This window comes from Diadema antillarum, unplaced genomic scaffold (genome assembly GCF_040938485.1).
Source record: "Diadema antillarum isolate AM-2024a unplaced genomic scaffold, OU_Dant_1.0 seq00000668_RagTag, whole genome shotgun sequence".
Lineage (NCBI taxonomy): Eukaryota > Metazoa > Echinodermata > Echinoidea > Diadematoida > Diadematidae > Diadema > Diadema antillarum.
Window position 1 is genome coordinate 164,184 of NW_027271578.1, and position 21,206 is coordinate 185,389.

Consider the following 21,206-nt stretch of genomic DNA (forward strand, 5'->3'; position numbering starts at 1 on the left):
GCCTTCACACCAAATGGCGTTATTGGAAAAACAGTCCAGCCTGCTTTCTAAAAGCAACCTATTATCTATACTGACTACCTGTTCATAAAGACCAACACCAGTCTGCTTCCAAGAACTTTGCATCTTAACCCATTCCGTATGGGAACCCGGTGGCCTGCGTGTTAAGTCTACGGGCATTTCAGAATTCAGTATGGAACGGGTTAAATACACCTGTTTATGCAGGCCACATGCCCATTTGAAATTAAAGAAAAAAAAAGAAAAGAAAAGAAAGAATTTCAAATGTTTCTTTCCTCGTCACACCTGCCAATCCGGAAGTTCACGAAACAAAAATAAATGGGAGGCAAAGAATTACAAAAACAACAAAAATTGGAAGCCTCTATCCCCACTTGTCTAGGACAGTTCACTGTATGCAAGGATTTTGTACTGAAATAGGAAGACAAGGTTGACTGAAGCTTCTTTCCTGGGGGAAAAAAAAATGGGAATGCTTCTATCAAAGGAAAACAGTTTGGTTGCAAGCCATACAATGTATGTCCTGTCTGAAATGCATGATCTAGAGTTTTACATGGTTAACATGTACAGTATTTTAATACAAAGAGGAAAAAATACTGTGGCTCAGCAGACAACACTACATACACTCAATAATGAGGTTCTCAGTTCAAGTCATATGGCAGCAGTAGTAGTGCCCAAAGTAAAGCACATTATCATCTTTACTTAATCTTACAGTGAGCACTGAACTCTATAAAGTTTTTGGCTTTATAAGTATCGACTAATTGCTTCCTTAGTCAACACATTATTCCAAACTCATAACTCAAACCTTTTCACTAGAACTAGTTCAAACTTTGTGTAAAGACTAAAAATATGAAGAAGTTCTCCAACTCAAAAGGTTTTTGAAACTTTTTAGAGTGTCATGGAACTTAAATGGTAAAGAACCATGTCCTCGTGCTTACAGTGGCTACACTCTGGCCTATCAGAGATCATTGAATTTCACTGCAATTTCATGTAATTTGAGCTGTAAGATTGAGTGAACTGAAACATTTTTCTGGGGCAAATGTAAGCTCCAGAGGTTACTGACTCCATATAGATTTTTTTTTTTTTTAAAAAGAAGAGGACAAATTTATGAAATGCCTTGTCTTTGAATGATTGAAATAGCTTGCATCTTTTTTTTTCTTTAAAGTAAAGAAAGAAAGAAATGATTACTGTGCTTGAGAAGCTTGGGGAATATCCTGTTATGAAATGCAAAATGATACAGATTTCCTGCAAATTCTGTGGAAGCTCGAAGGGGAGTTTTCTCAAAGCAACAGATTCTCTGTCGTCTGAAGACAAAAGTTGTTTCACATCACATTATGGATCTTTTAAGAAAAACAAAGGAATCCTAAGATATTCAGAGCTCTTGGGATATTGAGCACGTCATGCACAGGTTTCCACGGAGACAGCTAAAAACATCCTCGTAAGAGGAATGCAAACATTATTACAATCAGCACACTTCCATGACATTAAAACTGTGGGGCTTCCAAGCTGACTGGGAGATTCATAATGAAGTCACTGAAAAAACTCCTACAAGTAAATGCAAACCTGTACTGTAAAAACCATTTACAAGGGTCAAACGAGCCAGTAAAGAATCAGGTGAATCCAACAAGATCTGAAAAGCTACATTTCTGAGGTTCCATGATTTTTACTATGCTTTACTCATATGTCTCACAAGGTACATACAACTATCATCTTTCACCATTGGAGTCTCTTGTTTTCATAAAACAGTATTCATTACAGTTGCAGAATTTCTAAAGGAACTGTAACTGGTAAATTTAATAACTCATATTCTAATTGGCAACATGCTTTTTAAGATCAACCTTCCTGTTCTGTGTATAATTGACGTTTGTTTGTTGGTTTGTTTGCGTTTTTTCTAAATTCTTTCAATTTGTGCAGATTTGAAAAATGTAATCAATATCATGAAATCTCTTTCATATGGAAGATTTGTAGCCATTTTTCATGCATCTTAATGTAATGACAAAAGACAATTTCTCAAGCAAAATACTAAAAAGGCTACACAGGCTAAAGCAGGAAGCAGCCCGACTCTCCTTCTTTTTTAACCATGTGTCATCTTGATATGTCTTATTTTTACAAACAACAATCATTGTTATTGTGTTTCGATTTTGCATATCATTTCTTCAACAATACATTAAGAAACAAAATGAAGGATGAACAAACTTATTTTTCATTCTTCAAACCAGGAAGCCTTATTGATGCCCAGTGTTGCACACTCAAACAACCACATGCCCTGGTTAACCATACACTCATGGATAAGCCAATCAAATGTAATTTTAGACAAAATGAGCTCAGTACAGCCATCAACACTTGCCTCATCAGGCAAGTATTATGCGTGCGCGCACATACACACATACAAACAAACACATGTATAGATTTCTGTCTTTTTTTTATCTCTCTCTATCTCTTTCTCTCCATCTATATCTGCATAAATTTCTCTCTTTTAATATTATATACAAAACTACTGTATACATACATACATACATACACACAGAGAACACATGAACATTTGTTGGCCGCATGGAGGATTTTCCTTCATCACACATAATTGTTAAATATCTTTAAATTATAAAAATTACATTTGAAAGCTAACTTGCTTTCCCTTGAAGATATAAACACAATAAAAACTACAAACAGATGCTTTAAAAGCATGTATTATATCTACGATGTATTTAAAAACAACACTTCAGTGTTTTTTTAAATACCATTATCAAACCACTTCTACAATAAATAATTCTCTTTTTTTTTCAAAATAGGTTTCAACCATCTTAACCAGTATTGACCTCCAGTCCCCACTGTGCCACACCAACCCAATGGCAGATCAGCTTACTGGGAGAGGAGTGGTTAAGGTTTAAATCCTACCCTGTGTGAAGCAAAGACCGGTTCCTGGGGGGCGCATCACTTGCCCAGGCGGTCCCCCCAAGGAAGAGAGCACACTTACCCTGACCATCTCTCCTAAGACTGGTGCCAAGACGGGTGAATCTGATCTCTCGGGTCTTCCTTTCACTCGGGTGTTGCCGCTTGCGCTGGAGGTCAGATTACCATTCTCTGCAAATTTAAAAGAAAAAAAAAAGCAGAAGAAATAGTAAGAAGAATGACGAGATTAGCGCAAATTGTGCAAATTGCAATACAATGATGGAGAAGCGTCGTCCGGGGGAACATTTGAGAGGATGAGGAAATTGTGGAGGGGAAGAATGCAAGTTAGAAGAGGATCCAAAACTGTGAGGAGGAAAAATCAAGGAAGCAGGAGAAAGAGAAAAGGCCAAGAGAGGAAAAAAAAAAAGGAAAAGGAAGAATACCAAAAGGAAAGTGATAAAGACAGAGAAATAAATGTTGACGGATTGAAATAAATTGAATGAATTTATTTTCCAATTACCCACGTTCATTGTTCACAGCTTGACAGGATGTGGTAAAGAAGGAAGGACAATAAACATCTTCAAAGAAATCTGCTTAAAGACATAACTAAGATGAGGATCTTTGCTTTTTGATGCTGGCTGGCATCACAGTCACTGTCAGATCAAATTGTAGAATTCTGGTCCATCTGATTCTGCACAGTAGAGACATGTTCAAGTTGTCCTACCTACAATGTACTTAGTGCTACATAATAAGTGAACATTCCAGCGAACTATTAAGACAAACAGGAGGAAAACAAAAAACAACATTTAAAACTACATCCTGTACTGTCACACATAAGCACGTGATTGTGCATTCTTCACTTTTTCATATCAATCTGCTACCTCCCACTATGACCACTAATGAGAGCATTAGATGCTCACATTCAGCTGCTGATTATCAAGAGTTCTGTTCATAGAATACGGTCATAACATGACGTCAGAAAAGACTAGTGGGAGAATCCCATTCGTCACAGAGACGTCTTTTGTAAAGAGCATTCATGCGCAACCTTTTACATCACTGGGTTTTGGGGGTTTTTTTTTCTTGGGGGGGGGGGGGGTAACAATGTAAAATACCAAGAATTTCAGAGCATCTGCCATCTTATCTTGCTGGCAAATAAAAAAAAATTTAAAAAAGAATCTGTTGTAGATATATCTTTTGCTTCATGTTTCTTATGGACGTGTACACAAAGACTACACACAACACATTTTTTTTTTGTACCAGTTTATTCATTGCATGAGCGCTTTAAGCAAACTGTGTTGTAAATTATGTATGCACATGAACAGTGTGATCACAAAGTCTTCTTGGACAGACTGAAAAAAAAAAATGTTTGATTCACTAAAAGAAAGTCTGAAATTCATGACATATGTGAGGAGCAACCAAGAGCAGTGATTCACTTGTCCGAGACAGCTCATTTGCAGCATCCACAGGATGACGAGTTCCACACACAAAACTGCCATAATTTCCTTGGTAAATCATTATGATTCCACTAAAATTTCCAGGTCTAATAATTTCATTTTCCACTAACAAACTCACTACAAATCTCTCGCAACAGTGTAAGTTTGGGAAATAAAGACACAAATCAGGAAGAAAGTAATAAGTGGTAAAGACAAGCATTTTTTTTTTCAATGAGCTACCAGCTGGGTGAGTGAAATGGAAGAGGCAAAACTTAAAATAGATATCTACAATACTCTGAATGACAGCAAAAATAGTAGAGATATTCAGATTATGAATGAATAATCTTTTCATATCTTGAATCATGTAAAATGGATGAGTAGTCTCACCCTGATACCTCATAACTACTGATATTTGCATTTTGTTTTTGTTTTCTGTTTGGTTTTATTTTAGAGGCATATGAGCGATATATACAGCTCAATGACATAGAGAGAAACTGTTCTTCATTACATTTTTGGCTTGTTTCATATTCCTTCCCTGCTAATTCCAATGGTTATGCAAGTTAGTTATTTCTGATTTGTTGCTGTTGAATCCACTGGATCACTTTATCCCCAAACCCTGGTTACACGACATTTGCTCTTGCGACAATTGCTCCGACCATGAAAAATCTGCACCCTAAGCCAACATACATTCTATCCACAAACATAACCCCAACCCTAATCCTAATCCTCACATCAAACCAAACCTCAAACCCTATTTAATGGCAACCCTAACCTAACCCTAAGTCCTTGGAGAAAATAAGATTGGAGCAATTGTCGCAGGAACAAATGTTGTGTCACCCCAGGCCCCACAAAAAAAAAAAGTTTCGATTCTGAAAAGGAAATAATTATCATGGTACTCTACAACACATCAGTTTGTGACAGGCATACTTGGATACTTGACTGACAATGATGGGGGGGGGGGGGGGGGGGGGTAATAGAAAAAAGAAGATTCTGTTAGAAAAGAAAAAGTTATCCACATCAGCCATAACCATTTCCTTACCCCCCCCCCCCCCCCCAACCTGGGAAACAAGGAGATTCCGAGAAACCAAGGACAGTTTGGCCATAACCTTCATCAATTATCTATACTCCAGCTTACATGATGCTACACAAATCAATCTACTATGAATCTCCTGAAGGGTTTCATCAAATTCCAGTAATAATGACGGAGCAGTAATGATGTATTATTGTGCTGCAATTTTATAAATGACATCAATCATATCTCTTTCTCTTCATATGTTTCATGTCTATCATTCTGTCTCATATCTCTTCCTCCTCTTACTCTCTCTCCCCCTCGCTCCATCTACTTTATCTCTTTTTTTGACGGCTTTTCTCAAATACATATTTTTTGTTTTACTCCTACTATGTTCTTTTTTGTCTGCCTCATTGATGATTGAACGTGTACATCGTGCACATACATGTATTGACTTGGATATGAAAACAGTGTCTGTTGATCTTGAGGACAGAAATTATTGATTTGTCCTATATTTGATTAGTTCAGACAATTTCTTATCTTCCTCACTGAAAGGAGGTTTTTGCTTTGTTTTTGTTTAATAACATTGACAATATTCTGTAAAATGGTAATTCTAAAAGCAGAACAGACACAAGGCACATTTACAGGAGTTTCTTTCAAGGTGCATGTTTTGTAGTTTGTGCTGGCATCATGGCACACATTTCAAGCGATTTAGTTTGCAAACAGTAAGACATTTAAAAAAAGAAGACATTTGCTAGTATGTTCGGTTCATTCATCTCTGCTACAAACAACTAAAAAAAATATGTACATACAATATACTCTTCCAATGTTTTATAAATTCGTTATTCTTCCTTTGGTTTCTTATCTTTTTCTCTTTTTTTTTGCTTAGAGTCTACTCTGATCTGCGCTGATTTCTATCTTTAAAATGATTCTTATCATTGATGGACAAACACATGTTTGCTATCTTTTTTTTTTATCCCCATCAATTAATGTGTCAACGACTCATGATTACGTCAGCATTACATCACTTCTGAGCAAAGGGATTGTTCATATCCCACGACTGGACAGCGAGGAGTGGGTGCATAATGCTACTGGTGAGTCAAGAGAACGCTCACCAGAAACGGTTTGCTTGGAATCACGACACTGGGGGGCGTTTTGGAGAAGACTTCATCGCAGAGTCTGGGGGAAAATCTACCTTGTGATGGATGCACCAGTAAATTATCACCATCAATGATTAATTTTCAGGCTAAAAGGTGTAATTCTCCTCTAGATTTTTTTTTTTTTCTCCTGCGGTATATCTGTGTTACTTCCACATCTTCAGTTGATAAGAGTTTACATGCACAAACACTTTTCTCCCTTCATTTTGACGTCATTAAAAAGACACTTATACTCTTCATTCGTAAAACATAACTCCCTGTGGAGAATGACAAATAATGAATACTGAGATCAGAGAGAATAAAAAAGAATGAAGTATCAGAAACTAATATCCAATAGTTGTAGTAAAGGTTAATTTCACTGAGTTAAGATGAATTTGTTTGATATTCTCTTTTTTTATTCTATGTATTTCCTACTATCTTGTATATATTATATTGTATTCATGCTCATTCATGTAAAATATCTGCAATTCAGCTTGTGGCTGCAACAGATATTATTCAATAAAATACTTTTTCAATTCAATTCACTGTATCATTGCTACAAACTTAATTCAGTGCCTTTTTGTTGATACTACTTCATGTATGCAGTAGGTGACAGGTTAAAACCTGGGGCTAATTATTTCCTTTTCACCTGATTTATTGCAATACAGTTTAAACATGCAAGTTTACTGATGGAGAGGATCAACAAAGCAAACATAAACAAGAGACCCGCGGGTCTAGCGCTCACCTGAGTATCGCAAGTTCACCTTTCACGCAGTCACTAATCTAAATTATTCACAGCTCTACCAAAATTTGACCAGGCATTCTCAAGTAGAAGATGAAACTGTACAATAAGGGCCCAAATTTTTTAAGATTCCTTAATTTGGGGGGGGGGGGATTGGGGCCCCCTGGGGCCCTCTGGGTGGGGCATGGTGCCCATTTTTATAAATTGAGATCCTGACCCCCTAGGGATGCTACCTGCCAAGTTTGATGAAAATACATCATGAGGTTTTCAGGAAGAAGATGAAAATGTACAATTCAGGTCCCCATTTGGACCTTCCCAACCAACCCCCCCCCCCCCCCCCCTTGCCCCCAAGAGGGGCACCCCTTGATCTCCTATGAACAAACTTGAAAATACAGTCATTAATGTACTCACTCATAGTATTATCTTACCTCTATAACTTCTGATTCTAGAGAAGATTTTTAAAGATTCCTTCATTTTGGGGGTTTGGGGCCCCCCTGGGGGCCCCCTGGGTGGGGAATGGTGCCCATTTTAAGAAATTGAAATCCTAACTCCCTAGGGATGCTACCTGCCAAGTTTGGTGAAAATGGGAAATGGGGTTCTCAAGAAGAAGATAAAAATGTACAATTTAGGCCCCATTAGGACCCCTCCTCACCCCCCTCCCCTGGGTCCCAAGGGGGGCACCCCTGATTCTGCCATGAACAAACTTGAAACTACAGTTATCAATGTACAAACTCATAGTATTAACTTAGCTCTATCACTTCTGGTTCTGGAGAAGAAGATTTTTACAGATTCCTTAAGTTTGGGGCGTTTGGGCCCCCTGGGGGCCCCCTGGGTGGGGCATGGTGCCCATTTTAACAAATTGAGTTCCTAACCCCCTAGGGATGCTACCTGCCAAGTTTGGTGAAAATTGGTAATGGGGTTCTCAAGAAGAAGATGAAAATGTACAATTTAGGCCCCATTAGAACCCCTCCCCACCCCCCTCCCTGGGTCCCAAGGGGGGCACCCCTAATTTTGCCATGAACAAACTTGAAACTACAGTCATCAATGTACTAACTCATAGTATTAACTTAGCTCTATCACTTCTGGTCCTAGAGAAGAAGATTTTTACAGATTCCTTAATTTTGGGGGGTTTGGGCCCCCCTGGGGGCCCCCTGGGTGGGGCATGGTGCCCATTTTAACAAATTGAGTTCCTAACCCCCTAGGGATGCTACCTGCCAAGTTTGATGAAAATCGGTCTTGGGGTTTTCAAGAAGAAGATGAAAATGTAAAAAGTTTACGCACGACGCACGACGGACGACGGACGACGGACGACGGACGACGGACGACGGACGACGGACGACGCACGACGCACGACGGACGCCGGACGAAGGGCGATCGCAATAGCTCACTTGAGCCTTTGGCTCAGGTGAGCTAAAAACCTACACTCTATCTCTCTCTCTCTCTTTCAAAAGACACACACACACAAAAATCAAGAATTCTGTACTATACATACATGTCAAGCTGTAAGATCTTCCCTTTGCTGTAAAACACCCCTAAAAGATTTATTATAAATTTGATAGTTTTACACCTTACATGAAAGACTTTGTAATTGATGACAATCCAGCACTGAATACCATAGAATTGGAATTTTTTGTACACTTTGTGTGACATGAAACTAGTGTGAAGGCAGATGTGCACATTTTTTTAAGCTTGCCTTGCGCAATGTTATTCTATATATTTGATTTTGCTGAATTAAAAACACATGGAATTCATCTTACCCAGCCAAGAGAGAAAAAAAAATACTTGTGCTATAATTACCACATGATGCCTGTGATAACATACCTCTGACATAGAGCACTAAAATATACAAAGCTACCATCACTTAATTAGCATGACTTGTAAGATGTCTGTTCTGATTGAGCAGCTGTCTTGATTAAAGAGAGTCAGACATACACATTGTTATGCAGCAAGCAAAAGTTGGTGCTAGGCTGGGTTTCCGAGCGTCATTGGACATGATGCATTGTTTGAAGATTAATCATTAAGCCGTTCTTTGATACTATGTCTTCATACATGTTATTTCCATTAGATGAGGGTTTGGTTTTTGGGTTGTTTTTTTTTTGGGGGGGGGGGTGTTTCAAGCTCATCCCTCCGTCAAAAGTTCATGTACTTATCTCCCTTCAGCTCCAGAATAAATGAAATATGAATTTCAGTATCAATCATTTATTTGACGAGAAATGTATCACATTTAATACATATTTCATCCTGTCTAAGGAGTAAACTAACATGCCTCAGAAATAGCACCATGATGTCGTCCTAATAAAGCGGTTTCTCTTGTTCAGATGTGGCTCAAAACTGGTCTACTCTGCAACAAGGCAACAATAGGTTTTTGTTGCCCCTAGGAAGCAGGACAAGTTAGTATGTTGCAATATAAATAGTAACAATGATACTAATAATACAAGAGTACAGTGACTATTTCATTGTGGAAAGAAAAGCTTTGATCACAAATTGAGTTAACTCTGCATTCTTACTAAGTTGAGATATTTGCAATTATAGCTGTTACAAAACAGAGAAAATAATAAGAACATATGATATTATATTCTAAATCATAACTCCAAGAATCGAATGAAAACGTTTTATTTTGCTCTATCTGATGACAGACTTACTTTAAAATGTTTTAAAATGGTGCATAGCCCATTTTCGAATTAAACTCTTCAAATATTGAGTGCTTACAGACAGAGGCAATTATACCGATGAGAGTGAGACATTTGCCTTTCCATTTTAATACCATCACCAAATTCTCAATGGATGGCTCTTCATGTCTGCTCAATCTCTAACCAAATAATATCTTAAATTTGTAATTTCTACCTTTCTTTCTATTCTTCTTCAAAGCTGAGTTGATCTGAAAGTATATCAATCTGGTTTAATACCAAAGCCATATTACCTCATAATTTGTTTGAAAAATTTGTAGAAAGACAACCAGATTATTTAAACAAAAAGCTGAACATATCACTATAATTTATCGTTGATATGAATTGAAGTTTCCGCATATTCAAATAATTTTTCTATCCACTGATTGCTTCTTTTGCTACCACAAAAAAAGTCCAATGCTGAATCATGTAGAACTAAATCCTGGGCTAAAGGAAGAAAATGCACTAAATTAAAGACTAACATCCAAGCCACGTTGCCTAGCGATCCATCTGGAAAATTGGTAACTTGGCAACGCGATAATTTTGACACAGAAGCAAACATGCCGCATGTAACATGGCAACCGACATTGTACCCATAATGCAACACTCTTGCCTTCATCATAAATTCTTTAGTAGTACCCCATCACCCCTAGTCCAGAGGCACACAAATAGAAGAAACTGCAGACTCAGGGTTCATGAAATGCTAAACCAACACCTGCCACTTTTCCATAGAGAATATCTCGGAAATTCAGCAGAAATGATTCGTATATAATGCAAAAATGTAATCTTCTTACAGACAAATTTTATAGTTACAACTATTTGAGATATATGTTTGATATCACAATAAAAGAGCGATAGGGTTTAGCTGTTCAAAAGTACAGGGTGGCAGCATATAACTTTTACTTACTAAAAACATACAAATTCACAAACATACATAAATACACAAATACTCACACATTGACACACAAATACACATACATACATTGATACACAAACATATACACACACAAATACACACTCAGACATACACAGATGTGCACATGTACACACATATATTGGGATAACGGTCATATGATCATGCAGTAAATGCACGTCCCTACCTACCCTTCCCCCACCCCCACCTCCACACAAAACCAAAATAGCTAAAGGTCTGTCCACTAAGCAAACAACATGAATCGATGCACACGACTGAACACCTTCAGCCTTTGGCAGCAGGGAGTCCATTACTACGAGATATCATCATAACAAATGCTCCAGAAAGGTCTGTCTTTATTCCATTTGGGGCTTAGCCACTTTAGTACATTATTGTATGCCGACTTCTCCACTCTTATCACATTTCCCAGATCAACCATGTATGGAGAAGAAACAATACATGTATTGAATTGTGTTTCTTTATCCATTCTACACATTAGCATGCTTTTTTTTTTATCCTGATAAGTACTTTTACCTATTTTATATGTAGACTACATTATACTTCAAATTCATAAAATTCTTCCGTCGAGATGTTTTCATTGCTACTGATTGACAAATTGCCCTACATTGACGTAAATATTCCAGTATTAAATATGACCTGACCAAAAAACGAAAACCAAAAAGAGTCACTATAGTCCACTCCAACGTATTACTCTACCTGCTCTCATGAAATGGAATATTCATGATGAATTTCACTGGGGTAAAACTATGGAGCTTAACCTATTTTCTGGCTGCGGTTACCACAGGTTCCCCTTTTACTGAAATAGCAATGGCTCTGAATTAACAAACTATTAAGTGTTAGATTGATATATACTTTGACAGTTACGATTTCATGTGATGAATTTGCAGTAACATACCAATGATAGATGTGATACCTATATCAAAATACAAAAAAATGTATCTAAATATTACATAGATCTATAAAAACATGCTTAGCAAATACATTTTAAATAAACGTTTGTCATGAGCAAATAAGCACATATTATTACTACATAAATTATAAGCTCAAGACACAGAACATGATTTTGAAACTGATTCTTTTATAATGAATACGAAAAGACGCAAAATGGTGTCGTTGTTTGTTTTTTCTCCCTCTCTTTCTACAGACTGATAAAGATTTGAAATGCTAAACCTAATTTTCTCATCTTTAATTGAACATAATAAATTTGCTGACTGGATGTCCTGGATATTCCAATCTTCCAAAATAAAAAATAAAAAAAAATACCCAGTTAATCACATTGACACTACATGTGTTTATAGATTTACATCGGTATATGCACCAATAACTCAAGAATCATTTTCATATAAAACAGCAGTCAATGTTGTATATTGGTATTCTGGCAGGCCCTTGTGAAGTTGGTCTGTTACCCGACAACCAACACACAATCAAACGATTTCAAAATATGGAAGAAATAACTGGAGGATGACATGCAGGCAAGAAAAAAGAGCAAACATAAAACAGTCATCCTATCCCTCTCCCACTATATTCCCCCTCCTCCTCCCTCTCCCCTCCCCCCCCCCCCCCAAAAAAAAAGAGCACTCATCCTTTTAGTGCAATGAACTTCAGCTATTCCCCTGCCGCAATACACCGGCAGCTGCATATGTCCCTTTCAGCAATAGCATTTCACATGTGTGGGAGGATCTATGAATATATCTGTACGCCATAAAATTCAGTCTACCATCTAACAAAGGCACGAGACAAAGGAATAAATCACCATTTTGATGCATTTGTATAGAGTGAAAGTCATTTTGGTGGTTATATCTTATGTTGTGAAACTTGTCAGCTGCCTCAGTTTTCTTTTGGTGGTTTTGGTTTACCCCATGGGTGAATTTATCCAAAGTGAGAGGCTGTTTACATGGAGGATGTAGCACAAAAGCAGCAGGTACGTGAAACATTAAAAGACAAAATTATGTGAACGATATGACTCATCACAACATTCCGTACAATGCCTTGTAAAGTGTACCTCAATTGAGTCATCTGAGCCACATCAGCCACCTTCGGCAAAGTATCATTTATTTGCATTGTATGCGAATCTACATCTGTAAGGCTTTTCATCATCCTGAAAAAAAAAAAACACCACATACAAAATAATACCCTGGATATATCTTGACAAATCTTTTTTTTTTCTCTTTGCTATAGAGAACAAAAAGTAAAATATGTGGCAATCAATGTGCAGAATATACTTCACTAATGCACCTGTCACAGTCTAGAAATATTTTAACCTGTTCCCTACCAGGTTCTCCAATAAACACAGGTTTTGTTGAGGACCTTCCATTTTCATGTAGGAAAAGGGTTATGTGCCCTTAATGAAGACAACACTTGGGGTGTGACGGCATGGGTAATACATTTGTGCTTGAGTTTGTCAGTATGTATGTGTAAATCAAAACACACTGCAATGTTCTCCAAAATAAATGAGCAATAGACGTAGAGAGAGTAAAGGAGAAAGGGGTAGCCTGAGAACCAAAAAGGATTACAAGTATACAAAAGGTGATATATATAAGGATATTGCAGATAAAGATATATACATACAAATATAGAACAAGTCACACACAAGTAAAAGCTGGGCAAAAATTGAATACTCTAGGAATTTGTATGCATGTACATTAAAAACAAAAAAACAAAACCAAACAAACATACAAAGTGAACCCCAGCCACATCTCACAACTGACTTACTAAAGTTACTGAACTCAAATGGTTATCTGTATTTCTCTCCAAATACTGGACTTTATTGTCATAAAAATGCACCACCGACAGCTACCAAAATAATTGTTTTTGCTACCTACGCACTATTCCCCCAACTAACATTGTATGCATTACTGGTATTCCACCCCCTACCTTTATAACCCCCCCCCCCCTTTAGAAAAAAAAAAAGGTCCATACATGACTTTTCTTTCCTTGTATGTCAAATATCCTCTTAACATGCATGAGCAGCTGAGAGAGAAAGATATGAAATTCTCTCCCGTTATGAGGCAGCTTCTGCTACGCTACGCAGGCCCCGCATGCAATATTCCTTTCCTTTGCTGGCGTAAAATTACCTTTTCGTCTCCTTTGCCTACTCTGTCTTCGGGTCGGTGAGGAGCATTATATGTATGCATCTTCACGAAGTTGGTCTACTGACATGCATTTGCAATTTTCACTGCCGGCCTTATTTTCTCTTTGTTATGAGTTTTCCCCCACTCTAAACACTTCTGCCTAACCCTAAAATACACAGCTGCGGAGAAGGTATGGCTATACTGCAAGCAGTGTGTGATCTAGGCAGAGCTAGTCCTCAGTTTTAGAACTTCAAAACAATTAATAAATTTTGATCTGTAACATGCAAGCATTTTGAAATTATAGGGCCTTTTACCTTCAGATAGGAAATAAAAGCCCTTCCATAATTAGTTACTAGCTAGATTTCACGTCAACTTCAAGTCATATTATGAGGGGAATTTCTTAGAGATGAAAACTCTAATCATACTGCATTCCCTAATAAAAAAAAGAGGAAATGTCAAAAGATTGTAGAGGATTGTGACGTAAATTTGATATGTTCAACCCCTTAAATCTAATGACTTAAAATAAATCCGCATGAGTAGGAAAAAGGTCAATTTGCATTTGCAAAAATCTTGTTGGAGAAAGAGAGTCAAACACAATGAAATTTAATTCCACACACGGTAGGAGTCAGCCTTTATCTTTTTTTCTCTCCCAAACATTACACAGCAGGCGTTCTCCCACACTGATCATGATCAGGTAGCACTCAGCGTGTAGTAATGGTGGATTATATGTGTGTGCGAGCGCATGTGTATGTGTGTGTGTGTGTATCTGTGTGTCTGTACACACGTACACACACACACACACACACACACACACACACACACACACACACACACACACACACACACACACACACACACACTGACTGACTGCATGAGTGCACTTTGGGCCTACATATTGTGTAGACGTCCGCGTGTGGGCAGGGTGGCGTGTGGGCCTGCAAGACTTTCAAACTCACTCCAGCAGTGTGCTATGGACTGTGGCGTGTGCCAGGCGCGTGTCCTCTGTTAATGAGATGCACAAGGCTTTAGAAAAGAAAAAAAAAAATGGGGGGGGGGGGTTAAGAGAGGGAGGGCTAGGATAGGGTTAGGGGGTAAAAACAAAAAGACCCTGAAGATCTCTCTAGCCATTAAACTCCGGACCCTTTGTTCCGGTAAAGGTCTCTTTCCCCAGAGGCAAGCTGACTTTATCAGATCTCGGATGGTCGACCAACCTTTGGCTGACAATGAAAGACAGAAGAACTACAGTGTACTTGTACTCGTACCCCACGTCTGTTCAGTAATCTCTAACAAACTCCCATTCAATGAATGATGTGGCTTTGATCTCTTCAGACAACATCACAATATATCCACCACTATTGCTTTGTCTTACTTTTAGGTTATTTGAGTCGTGTATTCTGCCGAGAAAATTATCATGGAAATAACGTCAGGAGGCAGTAAAGAAGACTAAATATAGAACATTGATGGTGTCATCCAATTCGTAGTGATTCTACATTGCAGTTATACACAGGTCTGTTTCATATGCCACAGATAGATTGGTTTACTCTGTATCATGTATGATGGGGAATACATCACACACACTTTTTTCAAAAACTGTGCAATATGACATGTTATAAAATGGGTTCAAGAATGTAGCCAATAGGAAGTGCTGAAATGAGTCATGTGTGCTTTGGTTATTCTAGTCCCATCGCACTGCGTGTTAAATCCTATTGCCGATCGTCTGTGCGCGCGGCGGCTCCTTTGAATTGCATGCATACGCGCTGTCAATCCTGTAAACAACTTTTAGTTCGGGCTGCCGGCCGGCCGGCCTTTCTTCCCTTGTGCATAACATGTGTGGCGTACGTATACTCTTATACGTACAGTACAGTAGACCAAGCGTTGTGGGACCGGACGCGTACATGGAGTCACTTTGAAGGGCAAGTCCAACGATTTAGCAGGTTAATTCTCACGCCGTTTTCAGAGTATGTTGTCTAGTAGGCCTATAAGAGGAGTCTATATCAAGTCTTTAAGGTAAAGGGTGCATATTCTATGTAAAATGTAAAAGTTTTCATGCGGGAACTTAAGTGTCCGGAAACCCAACCCCCCATCATACTTATATGTGCGGGATTTCCGAGTGCGGCGTGCGTAAATGTTTGGGACGAACATCTTCGGACGTCTTGATCCACAAAGGTACGTGAAAAATGCTGAAAAATGCTGTTAGTTTTCGAATTTTCGACCCATTTTATAAAACAAATGATGCACAGGATTATTTTATGGCGTAAGTGGAGATGCAGCTCACTCTCGGGTATTTACAATGTAGTGCAGCATGCACTCGGCTTCGCCTCGTGCATGTTTCACAATTGTAAATACCCTCGAGTGCGCTACGCCTCCACTAACGCACTCTATCCTGTGCATCATTTGTATAAAATGCAATGTAAACTGGCCACTGTGATTCCATGAAAATGTTATAGCAACAACAACAAGATGAATATTAATTCTCACTTCCTTTTGTTTTCTTCTCGCAATAATGTTCAATGTGACCTAAACAGTACTTGACATTGAGTAGTCAATGCTTTTACAACTCATGCTATGACAATGAAAAAAAAAAAAGGCAGTGAAATTGTTAGGGGTGACATGTCATACCATTATTCCCTATCTTTTCAGGCAAACATGGAATGTTCAGAATCCTGAATTTTCATTCCCCCATATACAAGGGGGAGGGGGGTTTGGGGCTTTTTTCCTTGTTTTTTGTTTGGTTGTTTGTTTGGTTTTTTTTTTTTTTTTTTTTTTTTTTGGTTAACTTGCATGTGCATAAAGTTTAACTTTTGGTGGAAAGGGCAGAACTGAAAGTAACCACTTGCAAACCTTATTGTGCCCAAGGATCAGAATTTCCATTGTTTGGAGGTGAGTGCGCAGGCACAATGCAAAAAAAAAAAAAATGAATAAAAAAGGCAAAAGTTTCAGTATTCCACACCTTGGAGGTGGTTCTCGTAAGTTTTAGGGGAGTAAAGGAGTAGCGTGGAATGTGAAAAAAAAAAAGCCAGGTTTTCTTTCATTACAAATGAAATGCCCCTATTGTATTTCTCTTGCTGAGTGGTAGAGTGGTTTTTAAGTGCCATATGGTATCTGAATTACACATTGCCCTAGGGGCGTATGAAAATACTCAGACGAGGATTTGACATAAACTTGCAAATTGATACCTTCACTAAAACATCTTGGTGAAAAACATGTCCTTCTTTGTAATATCATGTTCTTGTTCTTGCAAATTGATACCTTTGGTAGAAACATTTCAGAGAAACATTTCTTTTTTGTTTTTCTTTTTCTTTTTCTTTTAGTCCCACAGAGGGGAATACACCGGGAAATCTCAAAACGACGTGCACTGTAAAGTTCAAAAGTATGGCGAGGGGTGACTCGACTGCAATACAGTGTGTGTAAAATGCTTGTGTAGAACTCTGGGAGTTTTGTAAGTCAGAAAATGGGGTGAAGTTACACAACAATGAAATAAAAATGTACATTTAAGTGATAAACATGGAATTTTGCAAGTGTGGTCATTAACATTTCACTAAGACATAATGTGCCAGAGTTGTTTGAAACATTTCAGATCTACAGCTTACAAGAGAGACCAGTCATAGCTAGATATAAGGAAAGAGGGAAAGTAGTAAAAAGGGTATAACGCAATAGATGAATTCAACAGCCACATCTCAAGACAAAAACAGAACAATTGATTTTGAGACAAAGAAGGAACACTGTAAAGAGTCTGCACTGGTCTAACAAGTGGACAGATGGACTGGCCAATAGATGAGAATGTTAAAGACAAAGGGAAGAGGGTAGGGAGAGAGATAAGAGTATTGTGAGATGGCATAAAAGTCACTCGAGCATACACACACATGCACACACACACACACACACACACACACACACACACACACACACACACAATGCAATACCAATTGACAAAATAAAATGCTTTTTCTCACTTTCTCTCTCTCTCACTCCAATGCAAACACACACACACACACTTAAAAACTCACACATAGCATTAGCGAACACACACTCACACAGTATACACACTCTCTCCACTTTCTCTCCCCCTCTCTCTCTCCAAAACACACACACACACACACACACACACACATGAAAACTAACACATAGCATTAGCTAACACACACACTCACACATACACTCTCCAACTTCCTCTTTCTCTCTCCAAAACACACACACACACACACACTCACACAAAGCTGCATTGTCAGCAAAGCACACAAAAGGGCCCCAAGGCTAGCCCAGTGCCGCTGCTGTAGATGACTGCTAAGGTCCGTCAGAAGACAGTGTGAGTGGCACGTGCCTGTTTGACAATGACATGTCGACCTTAGAAGGGAATGGGCAGATAAAATAGAGAAAATGGAAGGGAAAGCGAGGGAAGAGAGGGCAAGAAGGATAGAGAGAACGAGAAATGGAGGAAAATGCTTTGCTATTAGCCTTAGGGATGAGATCAATTACCAGTGAGACTGATTATGCAAATTAGACTATTTTTACGGATGAGTGGAGATGGGGGTGGGGTTGATGGAGAGATAGGCTTCAACACAGGGGATAATCTTTCTTGGAGAAAGGGGAGAAAAAAAATGTGTGACCCCACTTGGAATTAATTACAGCTTGGTAGGCACAAAGACAAGTTCTGAATAGAAATTGTTGTGGAAAATGTAGCATGGTGCAGAATTCATCTGCAGCTCCTGATAAGCAAGCATGAATAAGCATGAATGCCAGCCATGCCAGTCATTATCTATGGCTGTACTGAAGACAAAGCTATAATTTTCTTCATGTTTTTTATGATATATTCTACCCTGGAATGCCATATGCATGCATCACATTGACAAGACACAAACCTGTATTTATATCTTTGATAAATACCATGAGAAATATTAGTAAGAATGGAAATACTGCATACATTTTACATGTACAACAACATTTTCACATGACATATTTGCAAGTGGTTGAATTTGCAAGTACAAACCATATGGACAGAATGAGAAAGAAGTATAATCTCTTTTTGAGCAAATAAGAAATAAATGATTTTCCATCTTGGAGATGCTGAACTACACACTTCAGTTATATAAGGTGATATTTCTGCAAGTTTTTAATTTTGTGAGTATGGTAAACTTGCAAATTCACGCTGCCTATCCAGTTTATAATATTTCTAATGTATTTTTTCCCATTTCAATTCATATCCATAAGTATTCAAAGAATACAATTAACAAACAAAAAGGTGAAAATTATAATATAAAGATTTTGGCAAAATGTCATATATTCTAATACAAATTTTACCAACATTCAATGAATTATTTAAATACAAAATACAATAGATATTTGCAATTTCTCCTTGATAACATAGCTGAAAATTGTAGCGGCATTATCACAATATACATGCATAGTGATGCCTTCTAAGATGACAGCTTTTTCCTGTAATAAAACCAAAAAACTGTTCTCTGGGGTTTACACACAGAAGAAGGGGGAAAGGTGCAAGGGGAGGGGGATTCACAAATGTCCTGGTTTGATTTAACTTTATATTTTTACTATTAATAGCTAAAACATCATTGCATTGGACATTGTGGGTAACCAACAGGGGAAATAATTCTAGATTAAACATTTCTTACTGCACCAATTCAACAACAAAAAGGAACAATAATTGTGCTACTTTTACCTGCCAAATATGCATAATTAGCATACATGCTTTAATCAAAGTTTTGTAATTCCACAAAAATGTTGGTAACCCACAGACTACATGTGTATGGGATTTTGCATTATCATTCTTCCAATGGTTTCTTTTACACAAATTTTCAATAAACTAAAAAAAAAAGTTTCTCTTGTGAATAGGTTATAAGAAAAAAAAATGAAAATATGACCAAATACAGTGTTTCTAGATTGTACAATAAAGTAGATGTTAATTTAATTGCAAACAGCAAAACATATGACATCAGTAAATATTTGTGTGTCAAAAAAAAATGAAAACATTTGGAAAGCCTGCAAGTATTTTGAAAATCAGTCATTCATCTACAATGATGTCCAACAGGCTACTCACAATACTCCGCTGTGAACATACATATGTATGACTACAAAGTCTCATTATAACAAACGATATACCATCAACAATTCTTTCGTAGGCCTTTTGAAGTGATTTCCTCTTGCTGGTACAGCCTAATGTCTCAAAATTTATTCCAGTTCCAACAAGGAAAACCAATTAATCAAGTCTGAAATTTGTTCGCTTTTGCATATTCTTCTACTAACGGGCTTCAACATAAATCAATGTGATCATAACTGCAATGTGCTGAAATATTTCACAAGCCCTAAAGCTGTAAAAATCCAAACGTATGTAATATGTGCAGAGAAAAACATGAACATTCAGCGTTGTTTTCAGATCAAACTTTAATAACAAGAACCGGTCTAAATTTAAGTCTTAAAATGTGAAATTCAAAAAGTTTGCAAAGCAAGTTTCATGGCAGTTTTAAATTCTATACTGCATTTGAATGCCTTGTCGACATGATTCACAAGCTTGAATTTACAGTCATTTGCCACTATTTGTGCCATCTTGACTAATGATGTATCCTGTTCTTTATGATGGTATCTACACCAAACAAGAAGGTGGCTTTTATCAAATTGTCAAGTGACATTTTAAAAAGAGGAATTATTCTTTTATCAAAAGTTTTTTAATACATGATGCGCTTCTCTTCATTACACTATTTAGTCTTTTGACAATTTCATATAATTTATTTGTTTGTTGCATATTCACTATGCTCTCAAAATTTGGATTCAGACATGTTGTGGCATGTATATTTCTATGAAAGGTATTGTTTACCATTGGGAGCAGTGATTTAAAAAATGTTCAAGTTATCACATTTAATGCATATTGTGTATGTCAGTTGTATCACAAAACATCCTAACATATAAAAATTTTGCAATAGAGCCTAAAATGTACGGAGATATCTCTATTTTCCTCAATAAAGCATCCACCATAACTGTAGATGGTTCATTCTAGAAACAGTAAGAACTATAGTTCACATGTTGTATATCTAACAATACTTAACATTGATTACACTGAATAGAATTTTTACAATGGTTGTTTCTATCCCTACCTCACATTTTAGAACTATTTTGAATCACAAAAGCTGGGTTTTTATTTCATCTGCAGATGGTAAATAATGCCTTTAAGAATTTAATTTATAATCTTTGTGGCAATAAAATGTGACATAATATCCCTGATTTTACAAAATGTTACTTGAAATGTATAGAAATTCTACATCAAAAACGGTAGTGGTATCACATTTCACTCAAGGATCCCATTCATTG

At 37.4% G+C, this 21,206-nt stretch overlaps 1 protein-coding gene across 1 annotated transcript in view; it reads right to left on the minus strand.

Moving 5' to 3' along the window:
• The window catches only part of LOC139736861 (uncharacterized), a 117,258-nt gene that overhangs the window by 50,680 nt on the left and 45,372 nt on the right, over positions 1-21,206 (minus strand). Inside the window, exon 4 of the mRNA XM_071647523.1 lies at positions 2,984-3,090. Within this exon, the coding sequence (XP_071503624.1) occupies positions 2,984-3,090 (107 nt within the window). The remainder of the gene's footprint in view (positions 1-2,983; positions 3,091-21,206) is intronic.